Raw genomic sequence first — 17,815 nt, forward strand, 5'->3', positions numbered from 1 at the left:
TGTATTACATGAGATTGCAAGCTTCGTTATTTTGTGATAATGCAGTACAGCCATATTTGCTTAAACTGCTATAACAAGATAGACACTGCAATATCTTGTGAATGGGGAGAAGCAAAAAATAATAAGTACTGCAAGATAACAAAGCTCGTTATGTTGTGATAATGAGTTAATTGATTATTTTATTAATCTGCAATTAATTATAAAAAAAAATACAGGTTAAGTTTTTCTCTGCTTCCATATAATTAAACTGATATCAATACAATTATGTGTATGGTTCTTACCTGTTATACCACTGGGAACCTGATATGTTGCATGCAATTTGAATTTTCCTGCTCATATACTGCAATAGTTTACCATTTTCCAGCTACTACTTACTGTACTTGTTTTCTTCTGATCTGTGTTTCATTAACTGTCCACTGTTACAAGGTCAAAGATTCCTTTTTTGGATAAATATTGTGTCTTCCATTCTGTCGAATATTCAGTGCAATGAACTATATTTATTCATAACGTTTTTCATAACTTCAGTTGTTAGCGCATATTCTGGAACAGCATCTCTGTAACCGGTGATCCAGATCAACAGTGTATTCTATCATCTCAGAAACTCACATGCACATTTCTGTGTATAATGCTTACATTTGCAAAGCATTGTCAGTTGTGCATAAAATTACAATCTAAATGTTGTGTTCTTGCCTATTATATGGATCATCCTCCAGCCAGTGCTACTGAATATGTTCCATGTGGCCGTCTGTTTAGTTCAGATGTCTGAGCAGAGACATTATTCCAGCGTCTGAGGATTTTACTGAACATCGTAAGGGGTTTAAATTCGTAAAAGCAGCAATGAAATTAGCTTCGCCCTGCTTTTAAAATAGCTCTCTGCCCACCTATAAGAATTCCATTAGTCTGGTCTTAGAGGGGATTTTTAGTGTACCACAAAGCCTTAGAAGTGTACTATGAAAAAAAAACAGACTAATTTTGCTGAGTAGATTTATTTGGAATTCATTTTGAAGTCTGCGTCATTTGATAGTGTCTGGATACAAGTGAAGTAGTTCTTTACAGAATAGAGAAAGGGACGGCATGAGTCTGGATGTTGATGCTTGGTTACAGGTGGCGCAACCTCTGGATCCATGAAGAATAAGGAGTCATGAAAAGAGATCCATATATAGACATAAATGTGTTTATTTGACCATTTTATAGACAAAAAAAATCTCAAAGACAGCAGCATCTGCCATGTTAATTACAAGTAAAAACTTACAAAAAATAAATAGCTTAAAAAGGAAGCTGTAATATTAAAATAGTATGGTCCTTCACTGAAGGGATATATGCCTAATGCTCCATCTCTTTTCTTTTACTGTAAATTAACAACAGGAATGAAAAATCAAATATACACAAAGGTGAAAAACAACCATGTTTGCATATGAGGCATTAACAAAAGTTTGAAAACGAATAAAATTTATGTTAATATTCATATACATGATAGATAGTATGCATATCACTTAACTTAGTTAAAACTCTCCCAAAGAAACATTTGCTGCATTGCAGATTGTTTTTACTCATGTTCCCCTTAACTGCACTGTAACACAGCTGGGAAAATTATCCTACAGGGCAGGTGAAATTCTCTGTCTTGGGTTATTCTGATCAGGATCCTGACCATTAATGAACTTTTACACAAAGTGTAAACTCAAATTCTATCACTATCTAATTTAGTATTGACACAGTATCTTCTAATGTGGGCTACATGTTGCACATTTTAGATATAATCAGATTTAATGTCAATAAAGGGGTTGCCCATAGCAGAACAATGCTTATTTACTGGATAACGAACATGGCATTTACAGTTATTTAACACAGATGTATTGTAAAGGTATGTGTATGTAGAAAAGAGAAGCAGTGAACACTTCCAGAAGGCAATGCATCAACCTAATGTTCTTACCTCAATAACTTAGGTAAGGGCTTGGAACAGTTTTACAGGGGGCTGAGTTGGAGGTACAGTATATTTACACTATGCCGATGTTTGACAGCAGGATTCATGCCATTGCTCTAGCCCCACAATAAATGACAGCCAACTTAGACAGACACACATAAATCAAATCAAACCTTATCCAAATAAATCAGTCTCTCTTTAGAGTGGGGCTTTATCTTTCTGGAGAAAACACAAACACAGCACCACATAGCATCACATGAACATCCTGAGGTAGATTTCCATTGTTTCAAAATTCAATAGTGGTTGTCAATAGTCAACAAAATATGACAAAACAATATTTAGGCAAATGCCCTTAATGTGACGCGACCAGTTGGTAAGTGCAGTCAGACTGAAAAGGAAGTTTACTGTGCAGATATTTTTCATAAGCACTCTTGGTTGAAACATTCTCCAGAGACAGGCTCGGGTATTTTGTTCGGATCACACTTCTCTTTTTCAACAGTCTTCCCAGTGTAGTCTATGCAGAAGATGCTGCGGTTGCGTTCCCCCTGACCACAAGTTCGTGAGCAGGCAGACCAAGGCCCCATCTGCCATATGGGGCAGGGCAGATCCCCGCATGGCTTTATGTCTATTGGCTTCAGATCTTTATCACAATGGCTGGAGAAGAAGCCAGCATTGTCTCGGCATTCCACGTTCCTCCTGGACCATCCGGAGCCGCAGCTCTTGGAGCACTCGGACCACTCCCCCAGTTCCCACTCCGGGACGCCAAATGGATGAATCACATGTGAAGATGGCGAGGACCCCTTCTTCTCCTTAGATTTGTTGAAAGCCACATCTCTGGGGATGAAGAAGGTATATTTCACCTTAGGAGGATTGGCATCCCCTGCAGTGACCAGCAGCTGGATGGTGATGGTTTCTTTAAGCTGCATGAAGCTCTGGATCCTTTCCAGCGTGGTAGAAGAGCCACTGTACTTTAGTACAGCCCCCAGCACAGGAATGTCCTGCTCCATTGTGGAAACAGAGAAGTTACCATTGAGGATGTAGCTACCACTCTCTCTCTTGATAGCCAGATAGTTCCCATCATGTTTGATCCCTCTGTGGCTCCGCTGTTTGATATCAATGTTTGTTGCACCAACAGGAATTGTGACAATGTCGCTGTATCCATAGCTGGAAGAGAAAAGGGAGAAAAAAAATGGGCTTTGATCATGTGTTCACTGTCTGTCTTAAAGACATAGTACAACATTTTGGGGACATATGGAGAGTGTATTATACCCAAATATCCGTCAAACTATTTGTCGCGCTTAGCGAGACATCCACACATTGTACTCTGTCAGCACATCTGGCTCGACCAGATGCTACAGTAGAAAAAGCCCTCTGGGTAGCTTTCATTTCTATAAATCAGTCATCATTGCCATGGGCGGTGCTAAGTCCCAGATGCAGCGATGATGCCACTGCAAAATCATGCCTGTGATAAAACACAATCTATTCAGAAAACTTCTGTTTACAGATATTCAGATTTCATGTATTTTTAACAACTATTCACCCATTAACCCAACGGATCTGCCGTATTTCACAATCCAAATCTTTTTCAACACATTTCAGTGTACAGGTTGCTGTTAGCTACAATCAAGCTCAATTGGTTCTACATTGTACTGACTACCCTCTTTCTGTTTATAAGCAGATTTTATAAATGCCACATATTTATTTGCTGTTATACCCAGAGCCAGACAAGAAGATAGATACCCTTCTCTCCTCTGTGTGTGCAGTAGGGAGTAGAGATCCACGACAACTGGGTGACTGAAAGTTAGTGCGATAGGCCTAACTAGTAAAATGTGTAGACTTGCCTAAAGCCCACCTCCCTAGAAATGTCACTTTACATTGCAGCAATGCAGATCTTCACGTTAAAAAATAAATGGATAAAAATAATAATTGTCTCCTACACATGTCCACATTTTATACTGCCCCGGTCTGAGGTTTTTTTTGTTACTTTTATTAGCTCGAGCTCTTGTGTTTTAGGCTCATGAAGAAACTCAGCAGACTGGCTTTGTTTTTGGTAATGTAATGCGCCATGAAACAGGAAGAATAGTGCACAGTGCAAAGAGCATAACATCATCTTGTCTACTTGCAGCCGATGTACTATAAATCAATTTTTAGGTCAACTTATTACAAAGATTATAATAGTGCGTCCATCCTTTGGCCTGTACACAGAAATGTTCAGTGTAGAGTGTTACTAAAGAGTCAAAGCATACTCATCTAAATCCAAACTTTGACTTTTCATGCGGGGAATCAACAGAAAATGAATGATAAACAAGTTAAATAGTGTGCTGAAGAAAGAGAAATTCTGACTTAGAGTTTATTAGTAGTTTTATCTAGCAGAACAGTGTTTCTGGGAACAAAAACTGGAGTCCTTTACAGCCAAATTCACAAAAGTCAAATGAAACCAAATGGGACCTCTGTGGTTTTGTAATTTCTAAATTATATATAAACAGTGTTACATGTGAGAATATTATTCCTGATTTTTCATGGTTTTTGTTCATCCAAATTGGCTGCTCTACTTCTCCAGCACTTGGCTATCACGTTCAAATTATGAAGAGGTTTTTCTAGGCCCAAACTGTAATGTTGGCGAATGCAAGTGTGCAGATCAATGAACATTTTATTGTTTTTTTGCTGTGGTTACTTACATCGCCTTGTTGTAGGAGCCAGTGATCTTACGACATGTGAGCCCAGTTCCTCCACACACGCCACATTTATCCACTCTTTTGTTGGATCCAATCACTTGGTCACAGCCTGCCTTCACACACTGGCCTTGGACACACACCGACGTGGTATCAGGACCACAGGTTGTCCCATCAATTACCTGCAGGAATTATTATTCTCATTATTCTTCTTATTATTCAGTGCCCTAATAGGATATTGATCATATTGCAAATTAAAAGCCAGTGTCAATACTCTAAATTTGACTTTACTGGTATAAGTGGAGCTTTCAACTGCATCTCATATGGTTTTCATTAGTGGATGGAAGTGACATTAAGGTTAGCTGACACGTTTAGAATTTTAATCAGGTCCAAGCTGTAATTATAAACCACAACCCCCATTTATAAGATGAAGGATGTGCAAGACAAGAGATTTCTTACAAATACCAAATTAAGTGAAAATTTTCTGCTACGTTTGCGATGTACTGCAAACATTGACTCCAAAACTAAATGATGATGTCAAATTTATTCTCTTTCACAATATTTATAAATTGTGAGGTGCAACATAAGTGTATGTACTACTTGTGATGTTGGAGGTGCATACCTTGGGTTCAAACACCTTAAATTCACTGCTGCCCTTAGCCCTGCAGAACAGTTTACATCTGTCTCTGGGAGACACTCCAGCGTACTTTGGTATCCAATGCTTCATGTTCCCGTTGTAGTCCAGGTAGTTGGGGCTATTGTACTTCTCACACTGCTCCTCTCTGAAACTCTTTCCTAAAGGTAACAAACAGAATAAAACTCTTTCAACAAACCTCCCTTACTGTTTTTATTTTTTTTTTGTAAGTGCAATTATAAATCTGAAAGGGACAAATCTAGGAATCTTTAATTCTGTCCATAAAAAGGGGGGCAACTCACAACGGACCATTTTTTTTATAGTCACCAAAATGAAGGCCTGGTACATCATGACTTTTATGGAATATTCAGACTAAGCAGAGGCAGTTCTTTTGCATGTATAGCAGAACATTGGTGCAAGTTCTCAAAAGCTATTTTTATTTCAATTTTCAGAATGAGAATGATCAGTGTTGACTGGTAGAAAGTTGTAATTTATATCTGAAAATAAAGAAAAGCAATCATGCGAGTGACATTTGAACTGAAAGCTCGATGACTTTTTTAACTTGTGAGAGACCTTTACTTTCTAGTACTGGTAAAACACTAATAAACACTGGACCCAACATAATGCAGTTGTACTTCATGAGATCCACTTTCTATATTACCCTAATTTACTTCAACCTGTAATTCCACGTCACATTTTTTCATGTCAACTCAAAATAGAGCTCCTTCTTGCCTAAACTGAAGTCCATACAGCAAACAGGTGTGCTTAGAATAAAGGGAAAGGCATTACTTAGTTTATACATAGCTACTGGCATTCAGCAGCTTTATTATTATAAATAATCATCCTTAACGTCAACAGCACTGATTCAAATTGCAGCTCACCATTGTTGTTGTCACAGGCCTGTGTGTTGCAGGACCGGTACTGAACCCTCTGTCCCTCACAGTACCTCCCTCCATTCTGAGGCACTGGGTCTGTACACTCCCTATAGGAGAACTCTACGCCACCACCACACGTCCTGGAGCACTGCTGCCATGGTCCCCACAAGCTCCAGCCGCCATCCACAACCACCTGCGGTTAAAAAAGAGCAAAAAAAAGGACAAAAAAAGGGAGCAGTCAGAGTAGTTGGTTAGAGCTCAGTGCCAAAGGAAGTCTCAGCTGTGCAGCCTCGACCACAGTCTGGGCTTCTGGGTTTGAGGCCGCACAGAGTGTTGGCGTGCCATGACTCTAGGCTAAATCTGTGTTGAAGTTCGGCACGCGTTTACTGTCTGCCTCTACCCACATTCCTGCCACATGTGTCACTCACCACTAGCGGAACGTGCCATGCTGCTGCTTTGTAAGACAAAATTGAAAGTGTGTGTGCGTGTGCTTGCAAGCTTGGGTGTCCTTTTCACAAGTTTTATGACTTTGGACCAGTTAGTATCCCATCTGCCAGCACGTCTGGGTGCATAAACAGATGTATGCTCATAATACAGGGAGAAGATGTCAGGGCAACCAAGCTGGAATGAAATAGAGATGTACGCGTTCTTAACAAAAATCTATAAATGCATCATGAAGCAGCTGGATTAGAAATCACCTATTTCCAACAATGCTGTAATACACATTTTTAGCTTCAACTTTCATTCATGTATTTCTACTTAAAACTTCACAGCTGCCTTGGTCAAAAATAAACATTTAAAAAAATCCTTCAAATTTGATTCACTCTTTTTTTTCCAGGCAAAACAGCAGATGTTTTACAATTTTAAAACCACAGATGAAAGCGATATTATAAAGCACAATAATTCATAGTTAATGCGGGATATTTTGTCCCGGAACAAATCGCTTATTCATACAGTAGATTAGGGGTTCCCAAAGTGGGTGCTGCAAGATGATTTCCAGAATTAAAAACAGGTTGAAGAATTATTCTTAAAAAATGTCCTTAATTGTTCTCAAAGATGTAAATAATTTGATAACTATTCCAAAAATAGCACTTGAATTTGAATTCAGTGGATGACAGTGTTTGATAGACATATTGGTGTGTGTGTAAAAAGTTTGTGATTGACGAAAGTGGGGGGTTGCAAGTCTCTGGCACTTTCAATTTGGCAGTACTATCCATCCATCCATCCATCCATCCCTCTTCTATGCCACTTATCCATTAAGGGTCCCGCAACTTTATTAAGTGAAGCTTTTACTGCCGTCTAGTGTCAGAGTGACACACAATGCATGTGCTGTTCTAAAAAGTGAAGCTCCAACACTCCACTGTAGCACTTAAGAGAAAGACCTTTCTGACAAGAGAGGGATTTTAATGTTGCTGACTTCAACAATAAACTTGACTGTAGCAGATTGAGATGAGCACTTCAAAGTAACTGACGCTTCTAAATCTACAGGCAGCAACGTGCAGATGTCAGAAACTTCAAATAAGGAGTAAATTAGGTCCAAAGAGTGCACAATTTAATGATGTCACATTACAATTATGTTGTCAATACAAAGCAAAAAAATACTGATAAGCAAATATTCAGTGTTTTCATAGGTAGTCTCTACTTGGGTGATTGCCCAGGTAAATTATCACCTGCCCAAGGAGATAAAATCCCTCTAGTATACTCATTGGATGATTCAAGCTGTGAAAAGGACAGAGCAGAGATTATTACCATTCAAGAACAATGCTGCTTTTCAAGCTGTCCTTAGCAGCACCAAGTGATGTAACACAGGAGTGTACAAAGCACCTAATTCTAAAATGACCCAAACTGTAATGTTGTTTTCTCCCTTCCATTCACAAAAAGCATTGCGCTTAAAAATCCAGCAAAATTCGAAGCGTTCATTTGAAATTATGTTTCTCTCCATTCTTCCTTCACCTTTTGGTCTCCACCAATTCATGAGCAGGCGGGTTTATCAGACCCTTTTAGCTGGAAACAGCTGTCTGAGGTGAGAAACGCAGCTGAGTGATAAAAGTGAACTAAAGTTCCAGCTCATGAAGCTAAAAAGATCTCTGGAGAACAACAAATCTGCATGATAAGATAATTTTCCGTAGTCACTTCTCTCATGTTACCCATGGAAATCGGTCCATTATTCATATAAACATTATTCTTACCAGTGGCTCCAAGACCTCCTGGGTTGACATGCAAACCCCATTGAGGCAGGTCCCGTTGGGGCTACAAGAGGTGCCATCAGCCCAGGGCAGGCTGCCATTCTTAGTGGAACACTGTGTCGTCCCATCTTCTTGACACCACAACTGGCTGCAAACATCACTGTCTGAAGTGTTGGGGCAATGGATGAACTCTTCTCCAAAAATCTGTTGGCACTGTTGGTCCAAACTGTACTTGGTGCCTGGCAGCTCTCTTGGTAATGGCATGGTGCTCTCTGGGACATCCAGCAGGCAGTCCCCTGTGGTTAGAACACAAAGCAATAGTGTAACAGGCTGATAACATTGTGGTAAAAAGGGATTATGGAATTGAAAGCGCAGTGATTGTAAATGTGTTCCTCTTTATATGTGGCATGACAGCAGGGGAAAAATATTCAAGGCAAGTTGTGTCCTGATTCTAACGACGAATTTATTGAATTCAACAAAAGCCATCATTGTTTCTCTAATTAGCTTTTATTTTGTCCAATAAGCATTCTGCCTGGAGTTGTCAATGACATCTGTGGCTCAGACAGAACGTTCTCAGCCACATGGGTTTTCTTTGGATAAGTATTCCAAATGATAAAGAACATACTTCGCTGACACCAGCTGTTGCTTTTGGCTGCAGGGGTGGAGAGCAGGAAGAGGTCCGTATGACTCAGTGCAAAAAAAGGTTCACTGATACATCGAACAAGGATACAAACAATACAAGGTGGATAACATCCGAAAGGGGAGTCAGAGCAACGGAGGTGAAGTAAAGCGAAAGCGTGAGAAAGAGATTTAGGAGCGGATACAGAGTGATAACATATGGAAATATGGGGCAAGATGAAATATCCCTGCAACTAATAATCTTGGGCAAGTGACGTGTTAAAGCAGGAAACCACAGTTAGAAAGGAATAACAGTATGTTTTATTCATCCCTGAATCAGCCATAATAACAGAGCCGCAGTGTCGTGGCAGACGTCCACAATAGTGGAAGGTCTCATTCTCACATTGACAGGTCTGCTTCTGATTTACTCACACACTTGGATGATAACCAGAAATATTTCTTACCATGCCCGTTGTCAAAGAACTCAGTGATGTAGAGCGCACTGCAGGGAGACCAAGGCGCAGTTTTGTTGAGACTAACATACAGAGGGGCCATCAAATAATGACCTCCCAGATCGCCAAACAGCCGCTCACAGGTCTTAGAGTCATCATGAGGCATACTAAAAACATGGCCTGCAGAGGAGAGATGGAGAAACATACAGAAGAAGAAATGTATGGTTCAAAAGTCTGAAAAAGACATTAAAGCTAGATGTTGTAGTACTTGCATGCTACACGTCATCTCAAAGCCCAGCCATATGAAAAATAAACATGAGCTAACCAAGCTCGTGTGCAGCTGTGAAAGCAGCTTGCAGGCCGTTGTCCTCAATAACGGAGCAGCTTCTCTTGGGATCACACATTGTCCCGACATCAGCAACACCCAAAGTATCACAGCTCTTTTGTCCGCAGATGTCCTGCCACACAAACAAACACAATAAACAATGAGACAAGAATTGAGACAAGGGACAAAGCTGAAACTGATACATATTTTTTTGAATTAAAAACTCCCAAGGCAGACATTTTGGGATTGGATCATGCCAGAAATGTCTGAAACCTTATTATTACAGTCTAAAAGGTGGACACATAGGTCAGTGTGTGCTCCCCTTGGTATAGGCTGATTATATAAATATTATGACACTTAACTGATTATGATACTTAACTGATATCAAGACGGCAATTTTAATGCTATCTCCATGCATGATTTTACTTAAATTATTACATCAACGACAAAAAAAAACAACAATTTTAGTTTTAGTCTCGCTGATTTGTAGGTGTATGTCACTGTACAGTCAGCTTATGCCGTACCATCACTGATGCTAATCACGAGTTGTATCCACTGTTACTGATGAAACAAAGGCGAAAATGTTGTTTTGTCTTTTCTACTGGCATTTGTTAGCCATGTAGGGTTATTGCTTCAACAGTTGTATCAGCATTTCCAGAAATAGGGGATTTCAGTGGAAGAGCATCGATGTGCAATGTGTTAGCATTCACTCAGCAGCAATGATGATAGGTTGATATCTGCCAGAATAGCAGCTGTTGTCACGTGCCGTAAACCCATAGAACAGAATTCAAAGAATTCAATATACTCCTTTGACAAATTAGAGGACACACCTCAGCTTCACTGCCCAGAATAATGCCACGGATACAATCAAATTATTCAAATCACTTCAGATTAAGATGTGCTCAAGAACAATAATTAAGATATAAAGAAAATCTTTCAATGAAACAGTTTTTTAAAAGTGACCCGCTGGAAATCACAGGTTCGATAAGTTGACTTCATTCATTTAAAAAAAGATATATTATATCCCCCTCTGAAAAGAAGTAAATATTTGGGACAGAGAGCTTCGAAAAAGTGTAAGACGTTTTGAGACGTGTCAGAATATAGTCAATGTGTGGGCATCCCACACTGACTGTTATATTAATCATGTGGGATGGCAATACTTCATTCTATTTACGACCATATTTTTTTCTGTCGACAAATCAGAAACACATTTCTCACTGTTTCTGTCATTTAGAAAAGCAAATAAATATCTTTAGCGTTCAGTCTCAGGCTGTGACATGGGAAAATGAATCCTGTGGTGTGTATCAGAAGCATTTCTTGCTTGAGAATACTCCTGGCTGTGTAGGACAGACACTGACGTGTCCATGGCCTCGCCTCCCCCCCAAAAAATCTTCAACTCTCTGTGATTCAAAACACATCTGGACTTGAAGCTGCAGCTGAGCGCTGCCCAGTGTGTTTGGTACACCTTGTTCCACAATGTCTGTCATTCATGTATGCAGACACACACAAAGCTGAATCTACACAGACTATGTATGGGTCAGAACACAAGGTCACAGTATTGCATTTACAGATAGTGCAGACAGATGGGAGACAATGGGTTGGGAAACACACATAGGACAGAAGACCACAAAAATGCATGAGGAACATGTTTCCGCTACATGCAACAGCGTGTGAGTTTGGAGATTCAAAACAGGCCCACAGTAGTCCTGGAGCAGTGTCTGGTGACTGGAATACATGGCACATGTTGTCAGCTCAACCTGGTCGTGCACTCAAGCCAGGGCACTTTACAATGGCTTTATGGTGTCAAAGCTGATTTGTGGCAGCACCAAAGTTAATTCATCCATGAGGACCCTTCCGTCCTCTGCATTTCAAAGCATGTCTCCGCGGAAATGGAAAAACAAACAAAAAGCAGGTTTGCATGAATGATGGCTTTCATGATTGAATGATGATTCAACACCATCAGCAGACTGCAAAAGCCCATATGTTCTACTCATTACTTTCTAATTCATGTAAAATTCATTCAGTATTTGTATAAAAATAAGACCTCTCTTCCAACCTGCAACCAAGGCCCTTAGCTATGAAAATGTAATAATAGAGATGTTTCAACCCTAATGTGTCTTCTGCTAACACCTTATAAATATACACATTCCAGAAGGAAGAAGGCAGCCATACAGCAGAACAAGTGATCACATTCAAACCCTAAGGACTGGTGAATTTATTTCCTGTTGAGCATCCATAAAACACTGTTTGTTTGCTGTCCGTAGACATTCCCCCTGCTTGGAAAAGATGACAACTATTTCATCTTGACAATCCCTTTTCAACATCTGTAATACAGCCAAAGGACTTTAAAGACTTTCCTTTGCCTCACCTTGTTTCATCTATTTTTCCGAAACTCAAACATGTGTTTCTGGGTTGCTTAAAGACGAAGTTTTAACAGCCCAAACAATGGGGCTCATTTGCAGATGGAATCCCCCATGGTAAACACAACACAACTGGCCCTATAACACACTCTGACGTCAAGTCATTTTGTGGTTAAGTCTGCTGCCTCTGAAACCACAATGAGCAGACAGGGTTAACTCATGAGTCACCATTGCTGGGTTGTTACTCTTTGAATAGAGAACACAATATTACTATCATGCCTGAGTGGACTGTCTACTCTAATAATCTTCACCCATAACATTACGTGTTTCATGCACCAATGTCCAAATGAAACTCGGAGGAAAATTATATTATTCTGATCAATCATGATCTAAGTCTTTAAACCACTGACACTCTCGAAGCCTGATGCCACTGTTGAGACATATATTAAGTTACTGCTGTATTTTCATGACTAAACATCTTTTGTACGCCAAGTTTCCATAATAATTTTCCAATAAATATAAAATGTGGTGTTCCTCAAGGATCAGTTCTCAGGCCACTGATGTTTAATTTACATTTGAACTATTTTGACACAAAAATCTTAAAGGGGACCTCCAAAGCTTTTTTACAGCTCCACATTTATTTTAGATTGTACACTTCCCCAAAACAAGTCAGTTTGTGTCCTACCTCTTTCAAACTCCCCGTTCAATAAGGCTGACTCTCCTCTGGCTAGCAAAATTGCAAAAGCCTGATGAGAGGCAGCGTCAAGTGCTTGGGTACACCACCTGCCTTCTCTTAGGTTTCCTTCACACCTCGCAAAATCTATTTTTGCTAGACACATTGAAAACTTCCCCAAAATATAGTATGAGTATGGTACTGAGCAGAGCATTCAAAAACTGCAGAGGCAGAGTGAGAGGATGGATGGGTGCGTCACATTACTTACTGGGCAGGCCATGCCTGGAGCAGTATTACAAAATATGCGATGAGGTGATGTTTAGTCATTGCAAAAGCATTTTGCTCACAGGGATTATTTGCAACTTTGGTCGTGTTTATAAGAACATCTGTTATTGTAACATTAAATACATACAATATACAGTATACTTCTTTATCACACTTGACACTGTTCAGTTAGTCTCCGACATCATATATCAATGTAACCCATGATCTTTTCTGGCCATCCACTAATCTCTGGTTGATAACGTATGACCTCTCTCAATTTAATTCTGAGACCATTTTTGTGTGTGATACGTACGGACAGGAGATATTATCTATTTCTTGTGTTTTTTGCATGAACTTTCTATTTCTTTTTTCAATTTAAGACTCTAAACTGTGCAGTTAAAAGTTCCAAAAAAATGTTTTTATTATAAACTATTGCTTCATGACTGAATACTCAAGCTTAAATTGAGGCAAATATGCTACAGTACATTAAAGTTGTAATTTTCTATGTAGATGATGGTGTGTTTCATTGTAAAGACCTTAAGCCAGACATCTTGGCTTTGTGAAAAGCCAAACCAGATTTATTCTTGTCCCTCACCTCTCTGGTGAAAAGCATGGCAGTATCATAGTGCTCTGGATGCCTCTGGCTTGGCGGGTTGAAGAGCTGCTGCCATGAGCAGAAGTTTCTTAGAGCCACCCCTCCGTTGCTGGAGACCTCTGGACCAACCTCCTCATCCTCCACCACCAACATCTTCACCACCACCATGTTCACTGAATTCTTTATACTGGGGTGCTTGTACAGTTGGGCGGCCATTGACATAAGTGTCAGGATATAGTGCTATGGATGAAGAAAAATGAGAGAGGACTTAAAAACAAAACAAAAAAACAGTGAACAGATGACAAAAGATTCTGTTTTAAATTGACAGCTGAATATCTTTGGAGAATAATTTGCTAACAAAAGACTCATAGCACTGTCATATTCATACGTTAAAGAAAAACTTGAGGTTACAAGATCGAAGCGAAGTAAAATCTGGTCAAATGAACATAAGTTTATTTTAAACTTACGTCCAGTTGACCAGATTTTACTTCGCTTCGATCTACGATGACCTGGATGAATGAGAACCTACACAGACATTTAGGTTACAAGCTAAATCCTTTAAATTCTATCACATCAGGTGAAGATTTCTGGCTGAAAGGTTCTTAAGTAAAACTACTTTTATTTACTTTTATTTATTTTTATGAATGCTTGCACTCTGCTGTGAGACATTCATGCAGCATAAAGCATTTTCATCAGGACCAATATTCCCTCCTTTAGACATGCATATGTGTGAAAGCCCTCTTAAACAACTGACCTCCTGGTCATAGCTCACCAGTACTTAGCTTGTAGGCAAAATAACTAGGATCCATTGAAGATATTATTGTTTCTGACTTACACTTACAACTATTAATGGAAAAAGGCTGGCCGCAAGTTTTAGTATGAAATTTGGAGTCTGATTGGTGTCTGTGCTGAATTGTTCATTTTAGCCCAAAAGACATCTCTGTCTGGGAGGGTTGGGACAATTCCAGGTAATGGTTTTATCATCTTTGTGGATGAAAATGCAATATGTGTAATTTGCATCTGTGGCCATAGTTGCGATGCTGAAATTACACATGCATATTTCATACATTCCTGCTCTGCATTTTTGCATCACACTGATGAAAATCATTGGTTACTATGTAGAAAACAATGTAGAAATGACAATTTCTTCCACATTTGTTTCTTTCAGCCAAATAAGTGGAGGTTTCAATAATTCTGGATTACATTTCAAACTGAGACAGCTATATGATTATTTGATGATTGGACACAGAAATCCCCATGTAAAGTTTTGTGATGGTGACATTGTTTCTTTAACAGTTTTGTTTTCTATGTGCTGTAGGTAACTGTACTGGTAAAAGAACACATTTTAAGCAAATATTTAGGGTCATGAAAGGAGCTGAAAGACAGAAACCTACACAAAAACAGAGAGAGATTAAAAAAACATTTTTGGGCATAAAATTTAAATTCTTTCATATAAAGTATGACGACAGTAATATGGCAGGAAACTGACATTAAAAGCAAAAATGACAGAGTATTGAGACAGTTATCTGTATCTCTGATTTATTTTTTTTCTTATTTACAGCATTGGGAAAAGGGTGCAGATAAAACTGTCTAGTTCATGTTGTTGCTCATTCTGAGGAACTCTTTAAAACAGTAATTATATGTATTGGACCTTAAATGTAAATGTTGTGTTATCGTATTTGAGGTTGCCGTATATTCTTATCTATGTTGTAGTCTGTACGCAGTATTTGTATCTCGGGTCTGTGTTTCTTCTCCAAGACAGGAGTCTTTTCCTGGCCCAATAAACTGTCTGCTGCCTTTAGAGGGGATGAGAAGAGCAGATGTGATCATTACTGAAGTCTGACAGTAATGTACAATATTTAGCTGCTTCTAAAGCTCTTCCACTAAGTGAGGAATTTAGTTCAAATTCCCTCTAGACTTTGTTCACTGGAAAGACTTGCCTACAAATAATATTTTGTTCACCTGCCAGGACTGCCATGTGGAGGAGGAATGGACATGGGTTTCCACTGGTGTTTTGTTTCGGAGTTGCTACTCTGTGTGGGGGATTCTGTAAACTAAATCTGCATTGCATTCAAGAGTAGTATCTTGCAAAATTCCACATTCCCTGTTCAAACACCCACTGAGCCATGTGTCACTTGCTGCCTGTGACTTCCAAATCCCTAAAAATCACCTTTGCTTTTGATCAAATGTATCACCTGCATCAAATCCATCAAACCAGGAGTTAACATCACTGATTGCCTGGCATCTGGTTTCTCATGGAAAGCAAATATAAACCCAATTTATCAGTCTAACCTTTGCCCACTTGACCCTGGGTGCCTGTGGAATACTGAGGAGAGTTTGGCAGCTGATGAGCTCCTTAAGTACAAACAGACTGCAGTCAGACTGAACCAGGCTGTGGCAGGATCATTTATTTCCCTGCTTTTGTATAAATAATCTTTGGTTGAGCTCAGGCTCCGACCAGGTCTTATATTTGTGATGAAGGCTGATTTCATTAATTTTTTCCAATTCTTTTTTAAGATTGATTCTGTACTCCACTGAATTCTTTCGCCATTACTTTTCAGCTGAGATGTACAGACAGACATACGCAATGGATACTATAAATCATGGGAAGCAGCTTCCCTAAAGATGCTGGGGCTCAGCTGCCAAATCGTGATCAAGTCCTGAGGAATGTGTTTCAGCATTGCTTGAATTTCTGTTGCCTGACCTCTTTCTCAACTAGTGGAAAACAGAGACCCCGCTACTTTTGCTCCCAAGCAGCCTCAGTACCAAAACATGTTTTATGGAGCAGCACATTCAACATTTTTCTAGGCTACAGATCTATATTCGTGGGCTTTAAGACAGGAGAAATCGTTTGTTTACGTGACTTCTTGCTCTTTGAGACTACGTGCTTTTAGGTCCCTATCAGTGATGTGTGGAGGAAAGAATGAGTCCATCATGTCTGACCTTTATTTCATCACCATAGAAGTGGGTCATGGTGGAGTCTGCCACCACCAGGGTCTCTATGAACCGTGGCGCTGAAACGAAGCGTCTCCGGCGAGGTTCCCTCTGTGCGTCACTGTCCCTGTGCGTAAAAGTTTCCCCATCATACTTCTCAACTCGGCTCTCCTCCGCAGCGTGATCAAACCGGAGGGGGTCATCGTGGCTTTGGGCGAGTGTCCTTCTTTTGATGACGTGCAGCTGCTCGGTAAAGTCTGACCTTAAGCCTCCGCGATGTTTGGGCTCAATTAAATACTCTTTCCCCTCTGTTATGAATGATCCAAAGATGCCGGAGCACAAGCTGACAGCCACAAAGGAATTTCGATCCTCATCCACGTTGCCCGAGTAAAAGCAACTCCTCAGCTGACCTTCACTCTCTTCTGTCTGGTTGATTAAATTCTGGAGTTCCGCACCTGAAGCGCTGCGGAAAGCACCAACATCTTTGGCTTTTATGCGCTGTATGGTGAAGGTAGGCGAGAGGAAGCTGGTATCAGGTACAAGGTTTAGGGTCAAGTCCTTGCCAAAGGCACTGAGAATGACTCTCGGTTGTTCCTCACTTCTTTTCCAAAAGCGACCGCTGATTCTTCCATTTATCCGAACAGGTACAATATCCTCTAACTCAAACGCGATTGAGAGTGCCGAACTGAATGCGCTCAGAAGCAAAAAGAGCAAACGAACAACGGAACGCATCTTCTGCATTTGAAATTGCTCTCAATATTGGTTAAAATAAAGACTTTATCACAATGTATGTCCTCTAATCTCTAGCAAGTGGTGCGTCGCTTGCACTCGAAGGAATATATCTTCTGAAAATCAGCAAGCTTTTCACATTAAAAGTATCTGGCGGTGTAAAGCCGCTCCTGGTTAAAGTATATCTGCTATTAAATTTCAGTCAGTCTGACTTCTCGTATCTAATTCCCTAACTAAGCTAAGTCCTGTTGTGCCACACACCAGCGCCACTGCCGTCTGGACACATCGGGGCTATTTATACTTTCTGCTCTTCTCTGGACACGAGGGGGTTTATTTTTGATAATCTCCGTTGCAGGAAATTCTCCTCCCACTCGCACTTCATGAGAAACTGGCGGATAAAACGGATCCAATGAGAATAGGTTGACACTCCCCCCGTCTGAAATAGCTTGACAACCACGCTCCTATTATTAACCCAGCGTGCTCGATGGTAGCGGCAGGACATCTATACTACGCATAGCTGGAAGTCCGTTACTCGATTTATTTCTGTGTGTGTGTGTGTGTGCGTGTGTGTGTGTGT

The 17,815-nt window shown here is 40.0% G+C and overlaps 1 protein-coding gene across 1 annotated transcript; it reads right to left on the reverse strand.

Annotated features, from left to right (window-relative positions):
- Positions 1-1,160: 1,160 nt before the first annotated feature.
- On the reverse strand, positions 1,161-17,244 carry LOC147254389 (A disintegrin and metalloproteinase with thrombospondin motifs 8-like). Its single transcript, XM_086216005.1, has 9 exons — positions 16,519-17,244; positions 13,576-13,815; positions 9,684-9,816; positions 9,371-9,538; positions 8,292-8,584; positions 6,109-6,295; positions 5,216-5,388; positions 4,600-4,775; positions 1,161-3,085 (listed from the first exon to the last, which is right to left on the reverse strand). The coding sequence occupies exons 1-9, from the start codon at positions 17,239-17,241 to the stop codon at positions 2,341-2,343; spliced, it is 2,838 nt and encodes a 945-aa protein (XP_086072131.1). The 5' UTR covers positions 17,242-17,244; the 3' UTR covers positions 1,161-2,340.
- Between the last annotated feature and the right edge of the window lie 571 nt (positions 17,245-17,815).

Source organism: Aulostomus chinensis, chromosome 10 (assembly GCF_037954235.1).
Source record: "Aulostomus chinensis isolate RoL2024-O1b breed Wild chromosome 10, RoL_Achi_v1.0, whole genome shotgun sequence".
Taxonomy (NCBI): Eukaryota; Metazoa; Chordata; class Actinopteri; order Syngnathiformes; family Aulostomidae; genus Aulostomus; species Aulostomus chinensis.

Coding starts and splice junctions, on each gene's coding strand:
- LOC147254389 (XM_086216005.1), bottom strand. CDS start 17,241: ATGCGTTCCGTTGTTCGTTTGCTCTTTTTGCTTCTGAGCGCATTCAGT. Junction 9,817..13,575: donor CCATGCTTTTCACCAGAGAG/GTGAGGGACAAG, acceptor TTTGTGTGGCAG/GACATCTGCGGACAAAAGAG. Junction 9,539..9,683: donor CACAGCTGCACACGAGCTTG/GTTAGCTCATGT, acceptor TCTCCTCTGCAG/GCCATGTTTTTAGTATGCCT.